This window comes from Cydia pomonella, chromosome 9 (genome assembly GCF_033807575.1).
Source record: "Cydia pomonella isolate Wapato2018A chromosome 9, ilCydPomo1, whole genome shotgun sequence".
Lineage (NCBI taxonomy): Eukaryota > Metazoa > Arthropoda > Insecta > Lepidoptera > Tortricidae > Cydia > Cydia pomonella.
The window spans coordinates 8627651-8655126 of record NC_084711.1 but is presented as its reverse complement, the minus strand read 5'-3'; the positions used below and the strand labels follow the sequence as shown (position 1 = coordinate 8655126).

The 27476-nt window shown below is 37.8% G+C and overlaps 2 protein-coding genes across 4 annotated transcripts in view; both read left to right on the top strand.

Annotated features, from left to right (window-relative positions):
• The window catches only part of LOC133521267 (transcription factor Sp9-like), a 34982-nt gene extending 25212 nt beyond the window's left edge, over window positions 1-9770 (top strand). Inside the window, exons 1-2 of one of the 2 annotated variants that reach the window (XM_061856134.1) lie at window positions 5508-6505; window positions 6817-9770. In XM_061856134.1, coding sequence (XP_061712118.1) covers window positions 6476-6505; window positions 6817-7821 — 1035 coding nt within the window. In that variant the 5' untranslated portion in view covers window positions 5508-6475 and the 3' untranslated portion in view covers window positions 7822-9770. Of the gene's footprint in view, window positions 1-5507; window positions 6506-6816 lie in introns of those variants that run through there. The other variant, XM_061856135.1, reaches the window with a different exon arrangement.
• Window positions 9771-11195: 1425 nt separating this feature from the next.
• The window catches only part of LOC133521265 (transcription factor Sp9), a 110935-nt gene continuing 94654 nt past the window's right edge, over window positions 11196-27476 (top strand). For both annotated transcript variants that reach the window (XM_061856132.1, XM_061856129.1), the window contains exon 1: window positions 11196-11601. In XM_061856132.1, coding sequence (XP_061712116.1) covers window positions 11560-11601 — 42 coding nt within the window. In that variant the 5' untranslated portion in view covers window positions 11196-11559. The remainder of the gene's footprint in view (window positions 11602-27476) is intronic.

Sequence of the window (27476 nt, the reverse complement as noted above, 5' to 3'; positions counted from 1 at the left end):
GCTTGCTAAAGCCTTTGTAAGCCCTTTTTTCAAGGTCATGTCTAAAATATGTTGACTGAAATACACTCTTTGTAGAGCTCGTACAATTTCCAGTTCGGCTGTTGTTAAGTCATCAGCACTAATAAGACCTTTAGGTAATCGTTTTATGAATTTTAAGATATAGGCAACTGTGCGAACATATCTCATCCATGACGAGAACCGTTTAGACAAATCATAAATTATGCTGTCGTTCGAATTGTCACAAGTCATTAAAGAAACCGTTTTTTCTTCAGGAACGTTAACTTCGTCTGGAATAAACGCCTGAATCGGCCATTCGTTTTTTGGGAGTTTCATCCATGGAGGGCCTGATAGCCATAGAGGATGGTTCACCAGTTGTGCTGGAGTTAAGCCTCTAGACAGGCAGTCACTTGGATTCTCTGTTCCCTTGATATGATAAAAATGATCGCCTGACAAGTTCTCTTGGATCTTAGTAACTCGATTGGCCACAAAGGTTTGCCATCGATGGGGCGACGAATGAATCCAACAGAGTGTCACTGTTGAATCGGAAAAGGCCAACATAGAGTCAATTGGGTATCTGGTTGAGTAGGTATCAACCACCCTTTTCATTAGTTGTGACAATAGCAATGCTGCGCATAATTCCAGTCTTGCTAGGCTAACAACCTTCACGGGCGCTATCTTAGATTTAGCGCAAATTAAATTAATGACACCCCGGTCATTATTAGGAAAGGTGGCGTAGGCATAAACTACTCCACCATAAGCCCTTTCACTAGCATCCGAAAAACCAACTATAGTTAATGAACAGTTTTCAATAACACCTATATGTCTGGAAATGCTAATGTTAGATAGTAGCGGTAGTTCACTTTGGAACTGTTGCCATTGGCGTACAATTTGATCAGGCGGCAATTCATCCCAATCGATTTTCAAAAGCCATAACTCCTTTATTAGAAGCTTAGCGAACACGATTACAGGGGCAACTAGGCCCAGAACATCGAATAATCGAGCTACTGATGAAAGAATGTTTCTTTTACTACACGGTCGATCATCGGGACTAACCTGGAACTTGAATACATCTTCACCAGGATACCAACGAAGACCTAAAATCTTCAACGTTGTATCATCGTCGAAGGTGACACTTTGGGACAGATGTAGTTCCTTTGGTATTTCTTTCAGAACAGCTGCAGAATTAGACGACCATTTTGCTAATTGGAATCCGCCTTTCAAGAACAAATCCAGCAGTTGTTTAGTCGCTTGTACAGCCTGGTCTTCATCAATAACTGAACTGGCTACATCATCCATATAAATATCACGAGATGCGATTTCTTTTGCGAGTGGGTATTTATCACCTTCATCAGCTACCAACTGTTTGACAGTTCGCAGTGCCAGAAAAGGACTGCTACGTAGACCGAAAGCTACCCTGTTATATTGAAACACCCTTATAGTTTCTTCAGGACTAAACCTATAAAGGATACGCTGATAAGGACGATCCTCCCCCCGTACGTCAATACACAGATACATTTGACGTACATCAGACGTGATGGCAATAGCAAATAATCGCAAGTTTAGGAGAATGCAGAACAAGTCAGCCTGTAGACTTGGTCCTGCGTGAAGTATGTCATTTAATGATAAGCCGCTTGTGGTCTGTGCACTAGCGTCCAGCACAATTCTCACCTTTGTGGTTGTTCTGTCACTTTTGACAATTGCGTGATGGGGTATGTGATAAGCATCATTTGACTTATCATTCGGAACCTCAGATAAGTATTTTTTATCAATATGTTCACGGATAACTTCATCATAAGCTGGCTTTAACTCAGGTTGTTTGAGGAATTTTCTTTCAAGTGCTAAAAATCTGCGTTCAGCAGTCTTGTAAGAATTGCCTAAATTGTTTGGTTCCAATTTAAATGGAAGTGCAACTTCGTACCGCCCGTCTTCCAAACGATTCACTGTATTTTTGAATATGTCTTCAGCTTGTTTGTCGGCAGGACTATGAATGACTCCATCTAAATCTTCAATTTCCCAAAATTTTTGCATAAAATTTCCCACTTCAACCGAAGTAAAATACCCAGCTGCTGAGTAGGAAGCATTTACTGCGGGAGCATCACCTAATATGATGTACCCCAGTGTAGTTTCTAAAGCGTCAGGCAAACCAGGTTGGTTCTCAATTTTATCCGACATTAACAATTTGGTGAATAACTTAACACCAAGAAGTACGTCAATTTCTCCTGGGATCGCCCAGGAATCATCTGCTAGATGTAAATTATCAAACAGATCAGATGAAGATTGATCAATATGACAGGTCGGTAAATCAGGCGTGATCTCATCTAATACAAGCGCTTCGATAGTATATTGACATTTAGGATCATATCTTGACCTAAATGTTAAGTTGACAGTTCCTCGAATGGGTTGTGTTATCGTTGTTCCCCCTAATCCATTTATTGAAGTCACGGGGCTGCTGTGTACAGGAAGACCTAAATTCTTGCAGCACTTCAATGTAACGTAATGTTTCTGTGATCCTGGATCCAGCAGACATCTCAAAACCTTGTCCTTGCCGTTACGCCCACTAGCTAGCACCTTAGCAGTGGCGAGAATTTCCGTCAAGGGTGATTTAGTCTGTCTCAATGCCGAATGAGTACATACGGAGGCACCGTTGTCCGTCACAGATGAACTTGTGCTAGCTTCACTATCATCCTTAGGTGAGGACTTGGACTCGTTTCTCTTCATTACAGGTTTTGAGTTTTCAAAGTGTAACGTTGTATGATGTTTGCCTTGACATTTACGACAAGTTTTCTTTGAGGAACATTTCGATGCAGTATGATGCGTGTTCAGACAATTAGTGCACGCGTGAGTTTCCTTAACGAAATTAAATTTTTCGTTAGGTGGGAGTTTCATGAAGGAATTACAATTATAAAGTTGCGAGTGATCATTACTCTTACACATAGCACATGGATTTCCGTTGTCATGCCCTTGCGTGCTAACATACGCTTGGGGTGTGCGAGGGAGAGGAGCTCGCACGCTGCTAGTGCTGGCAGCGGAGCCGCTTTCAGCCTTAGTTGGCGTTCGTTGCGATGTCCGATATAAAATCTTCACTTGTTCACTAACGAAACAAATGAATTCGTCATATGTAGGCATTTTAGAAGAATTCCGAATAGACATTTCAAAATTCTTTGTGGTATCTGAATCTAATAACTTAAGACCCAGATGAATGAAAATAAAGTCACTTAAGTTTTCGAGCTTGAGTTGTTTTATTGCTGAAATAGTAGCAGCAAACGAATCAATTGTTTTTTCTAAAATAGATGCCGAAGGACCGTTGACGTTGACAGGTTTCATCGAAAACAGCTGGTTTAAATATGACGTTCCCAATGCGCGTTTATCATCATATTTTGCGATCAATGCTTCCCAAACTGTGTTGTAATTTTCTGCGGCAGGTATAACTCCCACACAGATCGACTTTGCTTTTCCTGTCAGATGACTAAATAAGTAATGAACACGCTCAGAATCTGTAAGTTTTTTATTCTCATGTATGATACGCTTAAATGTTTCATAGAAGTATGGGAAATTTTGAATATCTCCATCGAAAGAAGGAAGATCAATCCGTGGGATTTTAATGGAGTCGTCCTTACAGGTATGGCTTGAATCCCTGGATGTCGAGAGGCTCGGAGCAGGTGCATCAATTTTTGTAATTTGACATTTGATTACGCAGTAGAGATCTTCAAACGCGTTCATTGCGCTGTAGTTCACGTTATATTCCGGGTCCAACTCCAAGTTCAGAAGATTGACGTCATCCATCAACTCTATAAATTCTTTCCTCAGTTGATCGACCAATCGAGCTTGCGCGATGAACTGCGATAGAGCCTTCTTGTCACTGCTTAGCTTTGGAATCATATCGTAAATGTTTTGTAAACGTATGAAACATTGAGCACGCTTTGCTTCGGCGAGCTTAAGTCTCGTTGCCATGGTTACCTAGTTGTTACTATGACAGCACGAAAAAATATGAATAATTGCCTAAAATACACAAGTAATTGTAAATTATATTCAACTTGAATAATATCTTAATACAAGTCGAAGGAAAATGAAGTAAATACGAACGTTCCGCTTGTATGATACCTTAATACAAGTGTAACTTTCGCAATAGGTTAATTACAGTTAAAGAAAAACTGAGGCCTTCAGGAATAATTTACCCGTAGTTTTCAGTTTATTTTAATGTATTTTGTAACTTAAAATACATAAAAATTATATAACGAACATTGCATGCAAAAATGTCCCGTGAAAATTAAAACACAATATGACAGTTACAAATTACGAAATATTATTTGTAACACATCTATTTATGAATAAGGTAGCGCGATGAATAATTCCACACATTTCCACACACTACGCGTAAAAATAACAGACAATAACAATAACTTAGTATACTGACTGTACCTTTGGATAAATTAATTACCTACGGGAACATCTTGATAAAGAATTAAGAAACCGCGATTCAGTGAGCAACAAGGATGAATTATAGAATTTTAAAGGTAAATTTGGAATCCGGTTCATAGGCCAAAAAATGGAGATGCGGAATAACTTACCGAAATAATTAAATTATACTGGTTCTGAATTACTCCTTGTTGAGCGTCCACAGATCGGCGGCACTTTGGATATTGATGTGCTTGAATTATATGGATCTCACTTTCCTTTATATATTTATTTGTAGTGCATGCAATATCGTAATTTGTGGTTTTTTTCTCTTCAGACATTGAAATGTGTCATGTACATATACTTCTTTTTCCGCCTTGCCGTTTATTTGAAAACCCGACAAGGAGGTCAGAATAGATAATAAAAAAGGTTATATTTATGCGGCGCAAACATATGCTATTGCTATGTATTACTTTTTTTATGTCCTAAATAAATAAAATAAAATAATACCTACCTAAAGAAATAGGCAATATTTATCCTGCATAGCGCATAGCCAAAATTAAAAACTCTCAAAACTTAATGCTACATGTGTATTGATAAAAGGTACATTTATGTAAGTAGGTAAGATCATTATTATTTTCAATACCTATTTATATTAATTACAAATATACAAATTACATTATTTATAATATTAATTTTGCATCGGTCTAATAGGTATACCTACCTACATATGTATATCTTAATACCTACACAGTCCTTATAGATTCCCGTAAAGTTGATTAGCGGAGAATGCTTGTGACATTCAGTTCGTCTTTTCCTCATTGAGATGTCAAGGTTAAAATTTCCTTTTAGATTTGTTAAAATTCCAATAATACTAATTGTATTGAAATCCAATGTTTGTTTAAAATGAAGAAGAGTATAATATTCACAAGCGTTTCATATAATTCCTTTCACTAACTACCAAACCTTTACATTTTAAAAATGTACATATAAACTTTGGCAATGGAGACTATTAATTAAATAGATCAAATCTATTTTACAAACCGCAGCATTTTAGCTAAACAATAAAAAGAAACAAACCCAAACAAACTTAATAAGTTCGGCGGAACACAGGAAAAGTAGTTCTCTCTAAGAGAGCGGCTTTTAGTAAAACAAAAGTATCTCGAACGATTTAACAAACTGCCATATTTTAACAACGTGTAATTAAAGGTTTGGCCTCGGATATGCATAAATCATACTGCTCTGCCGCGAACTGCTGACCGAAATAGAGAAAAAATTAAAAACATTAAGCGCTGCGTGAGAGTCAAAACAGAAGAATAATATTATATAGGTAGATGGCTATCTGAACAAGCTTGACCAGATCCGCTGAGAATTAAATAAGTAAATAAAATAAAAGCTTTCGCAACACTCAGCAGCCGGAGCGGAGAATTATGGATCGGTGAATCATTTAATTAAATATGTAATGTACCTACGGATTATGCACTCGAAAAAAAAAATTATAGGTTAATCTTACAGTAAATTACCTATCTATTTATTTACCCATGTAGAGCCATTTCTCCGGGCTATTCGGACAAACAAAACAAATTTCATTTCACGCAAATCAAAGCTTAGTACCTAGTCAATGTATAACAAATGAAATATGTTCGAAGTAAATAGTTTTTATTATAAATGCCTGAATGTAAAGTTTCGAAGCTATACTTTTACAAAAAAATATCCATTCACGACATAAGAAAATTCAGCTACAAAGAAACACCCAATCACATTATTCATAATACATTGATCAACATAATCAAGTGACGTCACTTATGTGAATAGTTTGTTCTTCTTATAAGAAGTGAGTAGGGGCATAAGTCACGGTGGGGTGTGGTGGGGTGTGGGGTGTCGGAGGCTGCGCGCGCGCTCGCGGGCGCGGGGTGCGCGCGCGGCGCTACCCTCGGGCGGGGGCCGGGGCGAGGCGACAACCGCTCGTTACCTCCATCCGAAGCCAGTTATTAAAAACGTCTCGTCGCGAACGGTGCGCCGCCCTGTAATTATCCAGTTGAAGGCTCGTCGCGCTACGTTGTCACCACCGTCACCGGATATGCAATACGTGGATCCGCCCGCGCAACAGGTCCGCCCTAACTCTATTACCTCCCTAGTTTACGCGTATAGCCTTTGGCAACCTATTATTTTTGACGTTTAAGGCTGGATCAGTAATTTAATAGAGTTATTTGCAAACATTTAAATTTATCTGATCTGAACGGTTTTGTGAATTATGACTTTGTTGCGAATTTCGGAATAGATAATTATATACCTTGATTAATATCGAGTTACAAATTAGTAGTGATAGTTTTTTAATTAGTGATCTAAACGTGAGTAAACATATATGTATTAAGCTAATATGTACATAGTGAATTAACATATTTTTCGTGTTTGTTGCAGATGATGAGCATGATGCCCAGTTACGGATACGGGTGTGGACGCGGCGATGCGATTTCACCGGCTTCAGACCTCTCATCATGCAGCAGTGCTTCGTCAGGCGCGTGGTGCGGCTGGCGGGAGCTACCAGCGTATCCTCAGTACCCGTACTGGCCGCCCGCTGCCGCCGAGGAAGCGCGCGACCTCCAGCGCCGCTGCGCCAAGTGCCGCTGCCCCAACTGCTTGACAGAAGCCGCCGGCCTCGGACCCAACTACGGCAAAGACGGTGCTAAGCGTGAACACGTCTGCCACGTGCCTGGCTGCGGAAAAGTCTACGGAAAAACCTCGCATCTGAAAGCCCACCTCCGCTGGCACACGGGCGAGCGGCCATTCGTATGCAACTGGCTGTTCTGCGGCAAACGATTCACGCGCTCTGACGAGCTGCAGCGGCACCTGCGCACGCACACCGGGGAGAAGAGATTCGCGTGCCAACTCTGTACGAAGCGGTTCATGCGCTCAGATCATCTCGCTAAGCATGTGAAAACCCACGCGAATATGACGAGGAAAACTAAGAAAGCTAACTCTGAAGATAATGAAGAATCTTCTAAGGTTACTAATGAGAAAACTGAGCGGAGATCTGTAGAGCAAGCGCCGGCTGTGTCAATAGGCAGCGCGAATTATGGGACTGTGCCGGCTGTGAGTGTTGCGTCGAAGCAGATGTCCATGCCTCCGTCTCTGAACTACGGAGCTGTTGCGCCAAATGTATCTAGTGCCAGTTACAACAGTGGAATGGTATTTGGGAGCGGCGCGAGCGCAGGCTGGGTGCCGGACATGCGGCAAGACGCACTATATGCGCGACCTTTGACCACAGTGGCTGCCACTCGCCCTGTCTACCAGTACCCAACCCTGCCCGACACAACCCGGCAGTATCCAACGCACTTTCCTGCCTACCAGTGTGCTACGAAGGATAATTATACCATGTTTCAGGGTCACTATAATCTCCAACCGCCTGTAGCGCTTGGACAATAAGTGAAGAATCGTTTTAATTTAAGATATGACTATATTGTGGATCTAAAGTTATTGTGGAGTTTTGGTAATTGCATGTAATGGGAAGGCTAAAGGTTCCTTGTCAAAAGTTAATGTTATGGTCGTAATAATCGTATGATTTTTCGGAAAGATGTCGGTTGGAATATTTTCTGAGTTACCAGGAAGTTTATTGTGATCTAATGTATTTCACTGTACATATTTAGTTAGTTTCTTATTTGACGTGCCTTGTTGGTAAAGTGTTATGTTAAGTAGTGCATTTAAAATGATTTGTAAATAAATATTAAAATATTGTAATAATATTGTTTTGTTTGGCATTTTGTATCCCCATCCAATATATCCCAATGCTAAGTAGAATTCTCAGTTCAGTAGTAATTCAGTAAGTTTAAAATGTATGCGCACACACCAACACGGATAGAAAGGGTCACGCGTTTATCGTCTGTTACGTCACGCATCACTTTCGCACTCCTTAGAATGTGACAGCCACGGTAATAGCCAATAAAGAACGATGATTTTACTCCTTCAATACCTTCCTTCTACGTAGAAAACCACAGAAGTACCAAATTTTATAAGACTACAGCTTATATTTTAGGCAGCATCACCACTTTATTATCACACTTAATCATGTCAATTACGAACACTTCTATCAATAGTAACTTTCTCGAGACAAAAAATTGCCCAATCCCGACCAATGAAACGGCGTTCAAAGTTTAAAGCATTAATTCGCTGCCCTACGCGCATGACAGCAATTGGAAAATGAGTTTCAAATTGAAATGTATAATTTACAATTGCGTGAGTTTTCCAATCGCTGTTACGGCTGTTACTTGTGGAGGGCCAGGGTGTAGCACAAACGGCGGGATTCAAAATGCACTAATCATAAAACTATACATTTACTTTCATAATTGTAAATTTAATACCAGTATTATGACGTTCTTATATGAATCCCTATATAGTACAGGACTCCTGCGCATAAAAAAATCCCTAAATTCATCCCTAACCTAACCTAACCTAAGTTATGTTATAGCAGTTCCATTATTTATATGTTGACAGACAAGGAAGTTGAAACGACGGGATGTATTTTCATTATACGCGACATAATTAGTTTAAATAGTTTTGATTTGACGAATATAGTTCGCGTCATCCACGATGACGCACAGATTTGTCAAATCTAACCTTAAATAACATGACAATACGAGTCAAAAGGCGCACGTCTTCGTGAATGACACGATCTATAACTATCACGGTAACCGAAGACTACGAGTATATTAAGTTTAAAGTTTGAAGAACTCTACTGTAAAAGGATTTTTTTTTAATTCAACGCCTTAATGCATTCTTTTCATATAGGTAAGTAGTTCTTCTTGCTCACGATTATCCAGTAGGGCTAAGATGGTCGGCTCTTTATAATTTGTCACCATGCCTGTCACGTTCTAACAAGTATGTAAGCGCGAAAGTGACGGGCGTAGTGACAAGTGATAAAAATGGAACCATGATACCGCCGCTGATCGGCAGTGGCAGCATGGTTCCATTTTTATCGCTTGTCACTATGCCCGTCACTTTCACGCTTACATACTTGTTAGAACGTGACAGGCATGTTGACAAATGATAAAGAACCGACCATCTTAGGCCTACTGTTAGATTCACCGTGTATTTATATTATTATGCAGATTAAACGGCTTTGGAACGAAAACGTGAGTTTTAAATATTATCAGCCTCCGTGATAAGAAAGTTACAGTAGCTATAGCATTTGTTATTGTTGTTTCATTTCCTATATTGGTTTCAGTACAAGAGTTAATAACGACTTGTTTATCAAATATATTTTTTAAAATCTATAACATTACAATATCAATCCACAGCGCAGGTTTCGTCATAGTTGCTACACTCAAAAATAGTATCCGAAACATACTTCGTAAAAAAAAACAATACAAAAAAAAACATGCTATTCTAACAATTATGCCCCGAACTGTTCCCTGCCCGGCCCAAAAGTCCCAAATATGCTAGCTGCATTGCCACGCTCAATAGCCAAAAATATTTTTTGAACCAGATACAAATATCTTTCAAATAAAGTGTATATACTTAGTTAAGACGAAAGTTGAGGACCCACGCGAATAATATAATATAATAATCCAAAAATCCAAAAAAGTCAAACGTAAGGGCAAAGCTATGATTAATTTATATAAAATTATTTAAATACATTTTCCAAAATGTCAATATCGAGAGAGGAAAATGGTGACTACGTTTGTATGGAGAATCAGCCGTCCGCTTTCCTCTTAAATAAAATTTTCACTAGTTAATTGTTTCTCCAAAGCGCAAAGGCAGCTACACCAAACCGTCTGTTGCCGTGTTAAAGTGTCCGCAAAATGTTATTGTATGGGAATTTTCATATTTCACTGCTGGGTGACGTTGATCAGTCCGTAATGTAATAGTATATACCTAATCCCATATGTTCCTACTTATGTACAAACTTCATGTATGCAGCTTGCTACACCTTTCGTCATGAATTTGGCTCCACGCTACGCAATGGCTACGAAGTGCTACGAAACTCGTAGGCTTTGGTTTTCGTTATACATACTACATTATAATATAAGATGTACAACATAAGACATTAGGTAGGTACTGACTTCAATTCATCATTGACTACTTTTATATTTGAAATATTGCGGTGAAGATTGCAACGCCTGTACCTATAGGTACTTACATGTGAATTAACGTGCAAACGTCAAAAATAGGTACCCAATTGTATGCATTTGTTTTTATAAAACGTTGCAGATAACTTTGTTTCTTTATGTACCTACTGGATATAAAAAAATAAATCTGTTTATTTCAGTGTTGTTGTTGAGATACAGTCCGAACTCAGTTACAATCTCTATATTTGGAGATTATCTTAACTAAATTTAACCTTAATGATATAATTAGTTATATAGGTACATTTTGTAGATAAGGTGTATATTTTGACGCAGCATGTTGCGGATGGTTTTTGCTTGATTATATTGATGAAGCCTACGTTGTGGATTTTGCATCTGTCTTGGATTTTATTCTAGCACCTGTATTTATGAATGTGGGGTGGGTATCATTCGTTAAAACTACTGAGCCGATTTGGTGAAATGGGACGTCAGTCGATTAGTTTTAGACGCCGAGCAAGTTTAACAGTACTCTGGTGGTATTAGTTGGAGTTTTAGGTTGTTCCTATTAGTAGTCGGTTAATATTAATATACTTAAAGAATATTTGGTCCAAGATTTAAATCTCAGTTATTTTTAATGTATAGATAAGATATTTGTTAAATTGTAATGAACTTTTATATAAAAATTATAACAGATTTTAACACTAAGTTTATTATCATCTTTGTAACTTACAATCGGTATTTGAAAAGAATTGGCAACTTTTAGTTCTGCCTCTCGACACGAGATGGCGTTGGCAGTGTCGGCGCTGACCGGCCGCTCGCGGTAATTGCGCGCGGCTATTATCTGGGCGGCGCTCGCCGCGCATGGCGGCCGGTGCGAGCGGGATGCACTCGATAATACGTAAAACAAAACGAGGGAGTAATAATGGTAAAAAACGAGCAGCACGCAAATTATAGTGAGAAATGAGGCAGCCGGTAGCGGTGGGGGCTTGGGCTGTGCGGTGGGGGCCTTCGCGCGGCAGTCGTCGCTCGGCGCACGCAGACCGCCCGCGCCGCCTGCGCCGCCGCGAGTGCTGTGAGTTTGTGACATGAACCGGCCGGCGCCATGAGCGGCAAGGGCTCCTCCTCTCCGGACCTGCTCATGAATGTGAGTGCAGCGTACGCGCCGCCGCAAACGCGGCCGCACTCCCTTACCTCACATTTACTATAGGCACACATTTCGACGCATCAAAGGTTGATAGTACCCATACTTCACTCTGAATCATATTCGATAGAGTAAAACAACGCACAAGTCCAGCGTTGTTTGAGTTAGTTACCTATTAACAATGCTACCAAAAAATCTGTGCAAAGTGTAGCAGATCATCTACACCGAATCTAATTCTGACCGGCTTCTGTATTGCTTATCCTTATACAATAACAGCAAAAACTAGGCCTATATCAAATCGGCTAATAAAATATTCAGGCGTGACAAACATTAAGATGGCCTGAACTCTTCACGGTATAAAAGTTGTTTAAAGTTTGGATTGGAGCTGTGCCCAAAAGAGGCGTTCATAAAACGGTTTGTTAGCTGGCCACCCCCGGGTATTGTCGATTTAGCACGCACCATAAGCGGCGCATTACGGCGGGACCCATCCTCCGTCCCTAGAGCCTTAACCTCTATTACTATTCATACGGTCATAGGGTGACCAGCCTCGTGTAAAGTCTCTCCACACATGAAAAACAAATAACTACTTATCTTCCTTAGTTGGAATAAGTCGAGTCGGTGAGGTTTGGTCGTTCATGAATAATATATCGTATGCTATACGGGGTTAATTTATGTTCAGTAAGTAGTTTTTACTTATAGTATCTAATTTACTTGATAGTTTGACAATAACTTACAGATTACTAAAATATTTAGAATAAATATGAACCCCTAATGTCGATGTCGAGACTTTGTATATAAAATATCATGCAATAGAGTATTCGGGTAGGTAACTTTCCGAATAAAAACATAAAAAGTAATTAATACATAATTCTCCCTAGCTCGCCCACATAAAGAACTTAAGGCAATTATTTAGTCAGTTCGGTCACATAAACGTTATTGTTATTAACCAAAAATAGGCCATTAAATTTCTTTCGGAACATTACTAGCAGTTCATAAAAACTACCGAAATGCTAATTCAATTAAGTGAACTCAAATAAGTTAGGTCGAGGCGGCGCTTTCGAGCGGCGGAACCAATCCTTAATGACACATAGAGCCTTCGTCCATTTTCTACTCAATTTCCTTTTCATATTAGTTTAATCTAGAGGCAGGACTACTGGCGCCAAAAATTATGCCGCGACGGCCGTGTCGAGCGGCTAATCTGTTTAGCGTTGTTGTGGGGCGCCCGGCTCCTTTGTGCGGTGAAAAAGGAAGAAATTTATGCGTTTCGGCGTCGTGTGTGCGTTTTTTGTGGGAATGTAATTAATAATTCAGCGGCAAAACTAACAGTGTTTTCGTTGTTGTTGGTGGCTCGTGATTGATGCGTCTCGGACGGGTTCAATTAGCTGCGAGGTGATCTATGTACCGATCCATTTGTACTCGCGGTCTACGAGACGGTAATTATTACAATTGTATTTGATAATTGCCGGCGTCAACGGAAACTTGTTGTAACTAATTCCTATTATAGTGAAACACTGGTATCAAACAATAAAAACGCTATAATTACCTCTTGTATGTGAATAAACGGAATTTAATATTAACACATTAAACTTGATGATAGGTAGATATTAGAAGCGTGATATGTAAATACTTAATTTATATTTTGCTACCAAGTCTACAAAAAGCATGCCAGAAGATTTACCTTTTTTAAAATGAACCCAAGCAATTTGATAATGTACAGGGTTGTCGTTGACAAAAAAAAACTAACTTAAGTAAATCTAGGTGACCTAGATCTAAGTATGCTGTATGTGTGAAGGCCATGGTATGCTTGGCTTACAAACCGGAGGTCATGAGATTGAATCCCGGCACGTACCGGAGGTTCTCGGGTTTCATTAAAATTTACTAGTTTCTGTACGGTGAAAGAGTAACATTGTAAGAAAACCTGAATTTTGATAATAGATTCAAATGGATTATCATGGGGTCTATAGTCAAAATCTTCTATACAATGAGGGAAGGCTTCTTCCCAAATAACTAGGATGATAATGATGATATTCTTTCATATTTATATGAACGTTCCTTAACTTACCAATAAATTCTTGGGTAACGCCGAGCCATTTTAAGATAGGTACATTTTTAGGGTTCCGTAGCCAAATGGCAAAAAACGGAACCCTTATAGATTCGTCATGTCCGTCTGTCTGTCCGATTCTGTCACAGCCACTTTTTTCCGAAACTATAAGAGCTGTACTGTTCAAACTTGGTAAGTAGATGTATTCTATGAACCGCATTAGGATGTTTACACAAAAATAGAAAAAAAACAAATAATTTTGGGGGTTCCCCATACTTAGAACTGAAACTCAAAAAATCTTTTTTCATCAAACCCATACGTGTGGGGTATCTATGGATAGGTCTTCAAAAATGATATTGAGGTTTCTAATATAATTTTTTTCTAAAATGAATAGTTTGCGCGAGAGACACTTCCAAAGTGGTAAAATGTGTGTCCCCCCCCCCCCGTAACTTCTAAAATAACAGAATGAAAAATCTAAAAAAAATATATGATATACATTGCCATGTAAACTTCCACCGAAAATTGGTTTGAACGAGATCTAGTAAGTAGTTTTTTTTTAATACGTCATGAAATTAAAAAAAAAAATATTTTTTCATCATACCCATACGTGTGGGGTATCTATGGATAGGTCTTCAAAAATGATATTAATGTTTCTAATATCATTTTTTTCTAAACTGAATAGTTTGCGCGAGAGAACCTTCCAAAGTGAAAAAAAGTGTGTCCCCCCCCCCGTAACTTCTAAAATAACAGAATAAAAAATCTAAAAAAAATATATGATATACATTGCCATGTAAACTTCCACCGAAAATTGGTTTGAACGAGATCTAGTAAGTAGTTTTTTTTTAATACGTCATGAAATTAAAAAAAAAAAATTTTTTTCATCATACCCATACGTGTGGGATATCTATGGATAGGTCTTCAAAAATGATATTAATGTTTCTAATATCATTTTTTTCTAAACTGAATAGTTTGCGCGAGAGAACCTTCCAAAGTGAAAAAAAGTGTGTCCCCCCCCCTGTAACTTCTAAAATAACAGAATGAAAAATCTAAAAAAAATATATGATATACATTACCATGCAAACTTCCACCGAAAATTGTTTTGAACGAGATCTAGTGAGTAGTTTTTTTTTTAATACGTCATAAAATTTAAAAAAAATTTTTTTCATCAAACATATACGTGTAAGGTATGTATGGATAGGTCTTCAAAAATGATAGTTAGGTTCCTAATATCATTTTTTTCTAAACTGAATAGTTTGCGCAAGAGACACTTCCAAAGTGGTAAAATGTGTGTCCAAAGTGGTAAAATGTTGAACAAGATCTAGTAAGAAGATTTTTTTTTAATACGTCTTAAATTGTACGGAACCCTTCATGCGCGAGTCCGACTCGCACTTGGCCGCTTTTTTTGAAGATGGACATGTATCTATCGCATGCACTTATCGCTTATCGCACGTTTCGCATGTTTTCGCGACCAGCAGTGTCAGCATGGTTCCATTTTTATCACTTGTCACTATGCCCGTCACTTTCGCGCTTACATACTTGTTAGAACGCGACAGACATGGCGCGAAAGTGACGGGCATAGTGACAAGTGATAAAAATGGAACCATCATGCTGCCACCGCAGACGTGACAGGCATGGTGATAAATGATAAAGAGCCGACCATCTTAGCCCTACAGTCTGGCCTAGTGGGTAGGGTAGTAACTCTGTCTATGAAGCCGATAGTTCTGGGTTTAAATCCCGGTAAGGGCATTTATTTGTGTGATGAGCACGGATATTTGTTCCTGACTCATGGGTGTTTTCCATGTATTTATAATATTATGTATATCGTTGTCTGAGTACCCACAATACAAGCCTTCTTGAGCTTACTGTGGGGCTTAGTCAATTTGTGTAATGATGTCCTATAATATTTATTTGTTATTATTTATTTATATATTATTTATTTGTATTAAGTACGGCCTGTCTCGGTCGCCCTTGGTTAAGAAAGTCATCCAGATTGTCGAGGATTCGAATTAAAAACCGTTGTATGGCAATTCACACGCCGATCGGCCAGCGCTGGGCCTTGTAATAAATTAATAAACTGCTACTTCATCCACGATAACAGATGCAGGAATGTGGTACTATTAAACCTGACTGTTAGTTTTTCACATGTAAGTGTCTACAATAGGTTGAATTGCATTAAATGTAAATATGTAAAAGCGTTTGTTCAGAAGTGCTATTATTTAATGAAAGAACGTAAGTCTTCGGATATAGTAGTGAAACATACTGCCTTTTACTTACAATTAGAAGGCTGTTTAAACACGGGTGTGGTAGGCGCTGCGTAGGCGAGCCTCAGGAAGTCAATTCTTGAATAACATTTTGACGTGTTGATATTAGATTGGAATTATATTTTTTTCATCACACTTGCGCAGTAAGCGTGCTATTTCACGCAAGTGCAGCGGGAGCTATAGTCCATTTTACTCCCAGGGGCGTAATATTATTTTTAATTACGTCATTATCTCATACGAAACAAGTAGATTATAAGTAAAATAATTGTTTAAAGTCAAGGTATAAATAAATTTTACTTTTAAAATAATTTCATTTCTTTGTTATATGTTTAAAAATATTTAATTTGATTCATTCAATAGACGTTTAAAATATTTATACACAATTTTCATTTGTGGCTAAATGCCGAATGGGTCTGTGCCTTCGATGCCTAACCTGTCAAAAATGATACTATGGTGGACGAATGTCTGAAATGTCACCATACTTATTGAAAAATTATTTTGCTTAAAAAGTAGTTTTTCATTTGCAAGTGTGATAAAAAACATTGTGTGTAACTGTGGGGGTAAAAAATACTGCAAACTCAAGTCTTTAATTCTCTCTATCTATAGACTCTCGTTTGCAATATTTCACTTACCTCGTTGCCCAATGTATTATTTAATGCGCACCTTTTTTCACTAACGCAAACCCAAATTCGTACCAGCACAACGTATTATATGTATTAGATTGATCGTGAACAGATTTGAACTAGATTGAAGCAAGCAGAAAGCAAGCCCATGAGCGATGAACCAGTCACTCTGCTGCATCAGGTGGAATGGACCACCGAATGGCGTTTGTTCTTTTATGGAGTTTAAGTGACGTGCTTAATTGAATAAAAACACTACCTATACCTACTTAATCATACCCCCAGCCCGATTGCGTAGGTGTGCAGATATTTTAGATAATAGAATAATCTATTGGCTATCTAAATTTAAATCTTATGACTAGCCCAAAATGAAATCTTGTATCAATGTGAGAAAGATACGAGAGAAGCTCTTCTCTCTAAGTGTAACAATCTCAATCTGAATCTTATGTAAATATAAAACATTCTATGATGGTACAGAATTATAGAACCAACGCACGTTTGACTCGCACTTGGTTGGTTTTTGAGGATTATGCGATGTTTATGCCATTATTGTTTCTTCCTAGTCGCGATTCTACACAATGTTCATTCCACACAGCTGAAGTTTATCACATGCGATATTCTTCACAGTTATTATTTCTACACAATCTTGACTCTACCTAGTCGCGATTCTACACAATATTATTTCCACACAGCTGAAGTTGATCACATGCGTTATTCTTCACACAATTATATTTCTATTTCGACGACCAGTTTGGCTTAGTTGGTAGTGTGTAGTGTGTTGGACTACGCTGTTTCTTTTTATTTATCCGCCATTTTCTTTTAAAGCGCTAAAATATATATTTGATCGTTTTTTTTTCTTTTTTATCTCCGTAAAATTGATTTGATTACCACTATGAAAAAAAATGAAATTAGTTGGAAGTCTGAACGTGATCAATTCTGGATTGCTGATACTGTTGCAAAAACCGCGTAGTCGAAACCTGCAACGACAACAAGCACCTTGCTAAATAAAGCTAGTTACAGTACCTTATTTAAATAGCGGAGGATACGAGTAATTCCGTGGAACTGGACGGAGTTAATTTGCTGCTTTGTGAAAATACCGTTGGTCGCAGCGCGGCGCAGCAGCCGAGCGGCAACATTTTAATTGACCACGCGATGTTGCGGCGTCCCGTCCGACTTTTTCTGCTCTCCTCAAATTGCTCTAAAGTGCTTAATGAGTGATGCGTGCAATCGCCGTTTCCCCGTACGAGAGGTTGCTCGGTTGCTCTTATTTTACATAAATAGTTCAGTTCGAACTAATGCCGATTCTCGGTACTGTAATTGCGCCTGTGACAGGCTTCCGTCGCCTTCCGAGCCGACGGTTAGCGACGCCAAACGCGCCAAATTATAGTTGTTGCGTGTTTAACACACGTCTAGTCGTATGAGCGTGTCGAATGCGACATTTTGAGAAAATGTGCTATTGGACCTCTTATCTTATAAACTGATATATTTTAATTCATGCTCATCCAGGGAGGTACGGTCGAGTTCACCAATGTCCATACAGCCATCGTTCCTGTTAGAGTACTTGCTAACTCTAACATTTACTTGATAGATTCTTGATATTAATGTGAAACACGAAAGACGAATTCTTGAGATCCGCTGTGCTGTGCTCTACCATACTAAGCAAGATGACTCATTGTGCCCATACCTCTGCAGTGGTCATATAAGGTTAACTGGAAGAGATCCCTTAAAGGAATTAGTTCGCCTTTGTACTAATGATGAGTGTTTTCAAAATAAGCGAACCAAAAAAACATTTTTTTTTCAGAAAAACGAAACCTAGAATATATTACGCTGAAGCAATCAACATCAAAATCGAAGTGATTTGGTTAGACTTAGGCAGTGGAAACCGTGTTCTCCTGAAATGGAATTTCATAGAAAAAGTACCGTTATTTCATTAGGATCGCAAAGCTATTCTTCCCTCTTAACATTGGCGATAATGCCACATTGACTAAATTTTTTAAGTTAAATATGTCAGCTCTGATACTAAATCAAGCATCATTAAAAAAAATGCATGAGCTAATAATATCTTTTGATAGATAGTTTTATGTAGATTAATTTGACAAAGCAATTTAATAATTATACCTATAAAAATATTTTTTTTATATTTAAAAACGATCATTGTGCTTACCAGTGTAAAGGAGTGTTAATTTACAGACATAATTTGAGTAGCTGCCAGTAAGCTGTCTAAACCCATGTTTCAAGAGCATAGTTTAATTTTCCAGGTATCGGTAAAATGCTCGCATGCCTTGCATTTTTATAATTGCAGAACTTGATTTACTTTCATACTTTTACTAGAGATTATACAGTAGACATCGGACACGTCATCACCAAATTAAAATGGAGCTGGGCGGGACATGTTGCCAGGCAGGCTTTCAGATGAAAGTAGTACCTGGCGTCCGTTGGCTGGACGACATTCGGAAGATTGCGGGTCACTTCTGGATGAAATTGGCTCAGGATCGGGATAAGTGGCGTACTCGAAGAGAGGCTCAGCAGTCAACCTATGCTCAGCAGTGGGCGACATAAGGCTGATATGATGATGACTAGATATTTTCGAGTCATAAAAATACATAATCTATTTTTAGGGTTCCGTAGCCAAATGGCAAAAAACGGAACCCTTATAGATTCGTCATATCCGTCTGTCTGTCCGATTATTTTTTAATGTGGCGAATAAAGCCGACTGACCTTTTTAAGAAAATTTACAAAGAAATGTATAAATATTAATTTCTATAAATATTGTTAACCTTGGCGATAATGAGGATGACTTGATCGCCAAGTTGATAATAATAGCGTTTTCGCGTTGTCAGTGTTCACCCCGGCGGCTGAACTTTGCCATCGTAGCGATATAGGCTAGACACGCGATGCGACGCGCGAGCTTCAAGATAACTAAGTACGTTACTGATTTACGTACGCTTTAATTGATTAACCTGCGGAAAAATTGCGTATATACTTAGGCAGGTTTAGATTATGGTCTAAGTAAAAGGGTTTTGTAGGCTGACGTCTACTGTAACTGTAAACTTTCTGTACCTATTAGCTACTACATTAACAATATAATTAATCATTCTAGACGTCTTAGGAGGGTGAATCAGAAGCGCTGGTGGCCTAGCGGTAAGAGCGTGCGACTTGCAATCCGGAGGTCGCGGGTTCAAACCCGGCTCGTACCGATGAGTTTTTCGGAACTTATGTATGAAATATCATTTGATATTTACCCGTCGCTTTTCGGTGAAGGAAAACATCGTGAGAAAACCAGACTAATCCCAACCAGCCCTAGTTTACCCTCTGGGTTGGAAGGTCAGATGGCAGTCGCTTTCGTAAAAACTAGTGCTTACGCCAAACCTTGGGATTAGTTGTCAAGCGGACCCCAGGCTCCCATGAGCCGTGGCAAAATGCCGGGACAACGCGAGGAATAAGATAGGAGGGTGAATCAACTATTTCTTGTTGCAATTCTGTCCCAATGAGTGTGAAAAGACCTCTTATAGGTACCATATTATAAATAATACATATTAGTTATTGTGCATGGTAGGTGGCTCATTGTGGACAGAGCTTATAACTACTTCAAAAATACATGTTTGGTTAATTTAAATACAAGAATTTAAGTGATCCAGCCACACTCGTTGCAAGAAAATGTATCACCCAGATTCAGATTTGATTGATAATCGTTTAGTTAATTATTAGCTGTCAAACTCTCTCAATTAACCCTTGATCTCCGATAAAACTGGTCAATAAGGTTAAAAGTCATATCGATTGAGCTTATGTTTATACAACATTGTAAAGATCACGATAACTGTGAAACTGGCATTTAGCGGTATTTGTGCCAATGGGCTAAGTGTAATGTGCTGCTGCGTAACTAGAAACTCGAAATTTCTGACAAAATAACAAATTTTACCGTATCAGTACATTTAGGATGCACAGTATTTTAATTTCTCATGCTCTGAAAATGGGCTTTGGAAGTTGTTCTAAAAAGTGTGCAGAAAATTTAACGTTTCTGCGTTAGAGCATTTTACTTTCCTACTACGTTTTATTCGTTTATATTACGATAAGCAATTAAAATTCGGTATTGAGTGGATTTGTTGTACAATTTTCATACTAATAATTAACTCCACATTCCATAAATCACTATACTTTTACCTAAATTGTTAATTGAAAGTACCCTCAAGAAGTACTATAAAAGTTTATACATGGTCATGTATTTTTAAACACACACGTATTTTACTTTCCTCGTATTCGGTATGAAAAGTAGCCTGTTTAACTCGGGTGAAAGGCACTAACTAACTCAGCAGAAATTAGTGCCTTTCACCCAAGTTAAACAGTCTACTTACAAGTTGTGTTGTTGTTATTGCATTCGTGTGTCATATTATATTTGTTATATAAACATACGCATTATTTCGCTTTAAATACCCCAGGGCACATGAAATCTAATGTTTTGAATTCCGAACTAACCAATATACGCTGTACCCTTTCACATGAATGAACATAATGCACGCAGTTCTTTCCTGGACAAGTCGCTTTGTCGTCAAGCATATTTTACGAGATAAATGGTGTTATTTCCATAAAACAGCCATTCGCTTTTTGCTAGGAGGCTGCGGCGAGCGCAGCGCACGTGCGCGAACATTTCCGCACTCAGATCCGACGCACTCAACGCGCTGGATCCGATACGATTAATCATTACTTTAATGGCTGCGATTTAGTGTTATTCTTAACAATGAATTGCTTTACATATTTAAATAGAAAATACGCAGTCATTAAACAGTTAGAAGGTGTAATGAGCATGAAAAATGTAACGAATGTGTTCACATAGGAAAAGCGAATCGCGGAGAGACAAAAACAATAATGCGGTTTCGGATTTTAAAATTATCGGTGTTATGGGAACATGGTTGTAATGAATAAACATTTAACAAAAAAACTCGGCAAAATGAAACCCTATGTCAATGGCATAAAGATGATTATAAGGTTTCATTTTGCCTACAAGATTTTCTATCTGTAGCAATACGGGTAGTCGGAGGTTACGGTGATGCGTGTTGGATGGCATTAACTTTTGCTTGCGTCTCCTCTCGGCCCCGATGTTTCTACATCATTAAACACGACATGTCGTTTCCGAACTTCGGCGTGTATAACGACATTTAGGCTCTTTATACTTTTTAGGAGCTATAAAATGATTAAAACAGTTCTGATTTGAACTGTACTAAAATTTAGAGTATTTGTTGCACTTAGTTTACAATCTTTTCTACTTTACCTTACCATACTTAAGTCCACCTTCTGTATGATAAATTTTCTTTTATGCAATATAGATTTTATAAACAAATATTCTTAACTTTCGGAAACAGACTATGACAAATTAAACGCAAATCTATGTACGCAAATCAAATCAAACTAGTTTCGATCGAATAAACGTCTCTTTCGGTTGATAACACGCGCTGAAATGTGCAGTGAACTCCGACTCGTCGCGGCGCGGGCACTGGCCGGGCTCGCCGCGCCTCGAGCACGACGATTATAATTTCGAGCGCCGATCAACTCGAAAATGAAGGCCCATAAATTTATTAGACATAGTGTCGGCCAACTCGCCTAGGGCTTGCATTATATAAAATATGTCAGGAATTAACCATTATCATATTAAGAATGTTGTACCCAGATACGATATTAAGTTAACTTTTTTACTCGTGAATTACTCGTACGTTTAAGACGATCGGAATTATGTTTTAATCAAGATCTTACCTGCTGTTGACATATAAAATAATATGTAGCCTACTTTTGTAGAAAATACGACTACTTAATAGGTAGGTACCGAACGTACTTGGTATTGAACATACTTACAGCTGAGAATGATTGACTAAGGCACGTCACCGATCGATCTTCGCAATTTCCAGATACGAACTTCTGATTCTAAACAGAGATATCGCGCCCACGCCGGCCATGAGGGACGTATTAAAATGTAAATTTATTGCGCGATATTTTACATAAATTCAAATTGGCCGCTATATTTTGCTGGCCTTACATTACATCAGGTAATTATGGCGCACACAATTATTATAATTTTCTTATAAATACACCCATAAAGAAGTGCGAAAAAACAATTTCATAGCGTACCTCGACATTATTTATGGCTTTCGCGAAGATGAATGGTAAATTTAGACGTATCAGGGATTCGACTGATTTGTTACTTTGGCTTGAAGTCTGCGTTTTCCTCGACGCACTGTTGTTAAGGCAAGTTGATGTATAACATTCACCTTGTATGTATACATTATTACATAATTTGTATACCAGATTACGTATAGGTACATATATTTTATGCAGTAGGTAACATTTGTTGTATGCTCCATTAAACAATTATCTTCAACCTACCTGTCTAAGACCGAGGCGCCACAGACGTCCATTTCTACCGACGGTGTATTAATGATCTCAGACGTTGACCGCCGTCTCGGATCATTAAGTGCAACAGCAATTATAACGTAAACATCTGCGTCCATACAAGTGGTCACGAAATCCTGGCCTCGTCTCTAATCATCGGTGATTCATCTAAGAAACAAAAATTAATTATACACTTTGTGCTCCAAAATCTTACCTGTATTCCTTTTAATTACAACCGGCGTTTAGTGATTTATCGTAGACACAGGTGTTCTAATGATTTATGAAATCTGAAAATATTGAAGACTGAAAGATAACGGATTTAACCTAATACATTGAAAGGGCCGGTTAACGTTAAAAGTAGCGCTGGTAGCTGTCATATCATAAAGGACTGTTGTAGTTTCTGAAGCTGTCATAGCAACAGTTTAAGTTCTGAACTATATTCCTGATCCTATATAACTACATGATTAGGTACACTTAATATATATAGTTCATGTCATCCACGATGATGCAAATATTTGTCAAAAGTAACCTTTAATATGACATTACGAGTCAAGTTAATGATACGGTATATAACAATTAAATTTAAAAAATATATAAACCCCCTACGTTATATGCCAAACAAATCCAAAAATGCCTTATATCATTTTGGGAAAGAGCTGATACTTTTCAATCTTCTGCTGGATAGATTGGTATGAAACATAGCTAAGAACCACCGCAAGGAAACTCGCTTTCACGTAAAAAAACCGCATCGAAATCGGTCCATCTGTTGGAGAGCTACGATGCCACAGATAGACAGACATACATATAACACCCCTCTTTTTGCATCGGCGGTTAAAAATCAAACTGAAAACCTTGACAACTAGGTAAAATGATTAGGCTTCGGCCCACCACAACTTAACGAACGCAAGTAGTTTTAAAGTATCAGCCCGATACAAACTTTAAGATACGTCAAATATTAGGTCTACAGTGATGGTTTTGTTTGAAGAAAGGGCCGTTAATTGGCGTTAATGGCGGTTAAACGTCTGTCAAATCTAATAAACAGTTGATATGTTTTTTGTCCTTATCCGTCATTTGTGTTTATAAGAAATTTAACGGAGGTTTTTGAGAGATTGCTAAGTTTTATAAATAAAGGGCTATCATGTCTTAAGTGACAAGAAATTGAACATCACCAATGCTCTATTATTCATCATAATATAGTTGCCTTTTACATACCCGTATCCAAGGCACCTCCTATATCAAAGTTTGTGTACATAATTTCACTTCAATAATTATAAAGCAGGCGGCGATAAATTTTAAGTTCCTAAATTTTCCTCGTTCTCGTCGTACGCGTGAAAGTGGACACCTTTATGATCTAGTTTTAATTAAATTCAATAAACCAGTAATTATGTCCTTTGCCCCATTTGTCCGGCTAAAATTATTCCTTGATTATAGACCGCGGCTTTAAATCCGCTTGGTAGAATAAGTGAGTAACAAAATTGTCCATACTTTCGTAGAACCTTGTGTACCAGACTTAATTGCAAGGCGGTATTTTAAAATTTTAATCAAATAACACCTGAAATAAGCTTCAGTTCCAGTCGTGTCTAATAGGTTGGTAATTAAAGGCAGTTATTATTTAAATGGCTTACCAGAGGCGTTTTGGCTTAGAGCTCGATATTTAAATTACTTTCCTATTCCGTTGTATTCCATAAAAGTACCTTGTCATACTTAGATCTAGTATAGTATGTGTGTTGTATAATTTAAACTGTAATAACAGTTCTAAAAAGGCAATGTAAAACAGAATTTCAGTTAAGATTGCAAAGCTTTTTTATGACGACATTAGTGGTTTATTTTCAGCAATCTTAGCGTGCACACTATACCTTAATAATTATAATATAAATATATACGAGTATATAATAGTCTGAGCTTGAATTCCATAAACAAATAACTAGGGAACAAATTACGTAAATTGATCTAGAGAGTAAAGATGCATAGTTTTTTGTATTAAATTGTATTTTCTGATTTAGGTATTATATTACTTAACTCTTAGTATTATTTGCCTACCCCAGGATTTAAAAAAAAGGGTTGAAATCAAAGGCAAAGTGAATTAACCACACTTATTCTACCAACAAAATTATAATTGCGACACGACACTAATCTAAATCTGAATTTAATATTATGTAGCTAGGTTTCATAAAACTATTTACTTATTTTTTATGAAGAAAAGTTTATATTAAGTTAAATGTTAACAGTGTTTAAGTGTAGTGAAGTTAAATGTTACAGTTCCATGTAACTACTCATGCATGTTGCCTACCTGCACCATGTGATGTCAGCACAGACAAATTGAATCCGATCTGCGCGCTGCGTCACCGCATCTTCGCTCTCGACTTAATGTGACTTTTATTGCTTTCCACTTCCAATTCATCGCTGCCGTTCCCCTCTGTACACAGTAAACGGAATGTTTCAGCTCCTTTAGACGTCCAATGTGGCGCTATATTGCTACAGAGTTTGCTTTATATTTATTTGCAAGTGTCTGTTTGGGAAGCGTGCGGGAAATTGAAATATGAAGGATTGTAATGCTCTTTAAGGATTATATATAATGAAGTTATAACATGTTTATTTGCTGAAATCTTTATGATCCTATAAATTCATTTTTAAGTCCTAAAAAGATAATAAATAAATATTAGGGCACATCTTACTCAGATCGACCTTGCCTCGCCCCAAACTAAAAAGAACTTGTACTATGGGTGCCTACTAGGTGACTTACATAGATAAATACATATTTATATACATACTCTAATAAAATAGCATAAGGCACAGCTAACAATTATGTGGACCATTATTTTGTCTGTAATAAATAAATTGATTGATTGACAACAATTTTTTTCTGTTTACTGGTTTTAGGAAATGAATGCTGTTTTTTTGTTATCACACTATGAACATCGATACCGCAGGAAAGCAAACAGGGGGGCGACACTTAGAAATGTCGTTAATATTAGTAAAGATGGCGGCGATTTCTATTAATGGGATCCGATAACCTACTTTTGCGTAAAGTTTACTACCGATTGTGCAAACTACATCACCAGATGTCACTATAAAATTGGTATAATTTAAAGGCTTGAATATAACATTAATAAGAAGGCTGCATATACCACGTATATGTTCATTATGTTGTTACCTAGCAACTATTGTTTACTGTCAAAAGAAATGTAAACAGAGATATAATTTTAAAGTGCAGAACAGAGTAAAATCGGAGCAAGCATTAAACACGAGTCATATTCAAATAGGGAAATTAAAATCCAGAATCCCAATAGTTCCAATGTTACAAACCTGGAGGTTTAAAATTTTAACAGTGTTTAAGGCAATGCCGGGTTTAGATATTTTCGAAGGTAAGAAGAAAATACCATCCTCCTTATTAGCGCTCATGCAGCGATGAAAACAAGCGATGATTATTTTAATTTTGTTTACGACAAACATGTCTGATGAAATTCTGCCAAGATTTGTGCAATTAGATTCCGCTAAGTTCAACGAGATAGAGTGCATCTATGGAGGTACGTGCGTAGACAAGACATACGTCTTATACCTAAAATTCATTAGTACACGAAGGACCCGAACCATGACATCATTACTATGTGTTTATTTTAAAGAATATCTGGAGCGAATTGTTTACGGAGCTAGAGAGCGAGACGAAATTACCAGGAATTCTCCTAATGTGCACTTTACCTCCGGGATATCTTGAATTCAAGTCCAGTTGGATGTTAAGGTCAAAGAAGAAAAGCTCAGTTGAGAATTAGGCAAGTCAGTTATGCGCATATGAAAGAGTTCTAAGTCAGACTGAGACACAAGTCTCGGAAGACGAAGCTAATGCAGCTTTGTACACAAAGATGAGCAAAGGTAAAAAGAAGAACAATTCAAGTACTTATTCTATTACAACACAAATTGAAAGCAATAAACATATACTTGCGTTACTATAAAGTATGCCTTTTTTAGGGTTCCGTAGCCAAATGGCAAAAAACGGAACCCTTATAGATTCGTCATGTCCGTCTGTCTGTCCGATTCTGTCACAGCCACTTTTTTCCGAAACTATAAAAGCTATACTATTCAAACTTGGTAAGTAGATGTATTCTATGAACCGCATTATGATGTTTACACAAAAATAGAAAAAAAAACAATAAATTTTGGGGGTTCCCCATACTTAGAACTGAAACTCAAAAAATCTTTTTTCATCAAATCCATACGTGTGGGGTATCTAAGGATAGGTCTTCAAAAATGATATTTAGGTTTCTAATATCATTTTTTTCTAAACTGAATAGTTTGCGCGAGAGACACTTCCAAAGTGAAAAAAAGTGTCCCCCCCCCCCCCCCCCACCTGTAACTTCTAAAATAACGGAATGAAAAATCTAAAAAAAATATATGATATACATTACCATGCAAACTTCCAACGAAAATTGGTTTGAACCAGATCTAGTAAGTAGTTTTTTTAATACGTCATAAATGGTACGGAACCCTTCATGGGCGAGTCCGACTCGGATGTGTCCGATAGATTCCATTCTTTTAAAACTTTTCTACATGATATTAGGTCTACTTGGGCGACTTACAAGT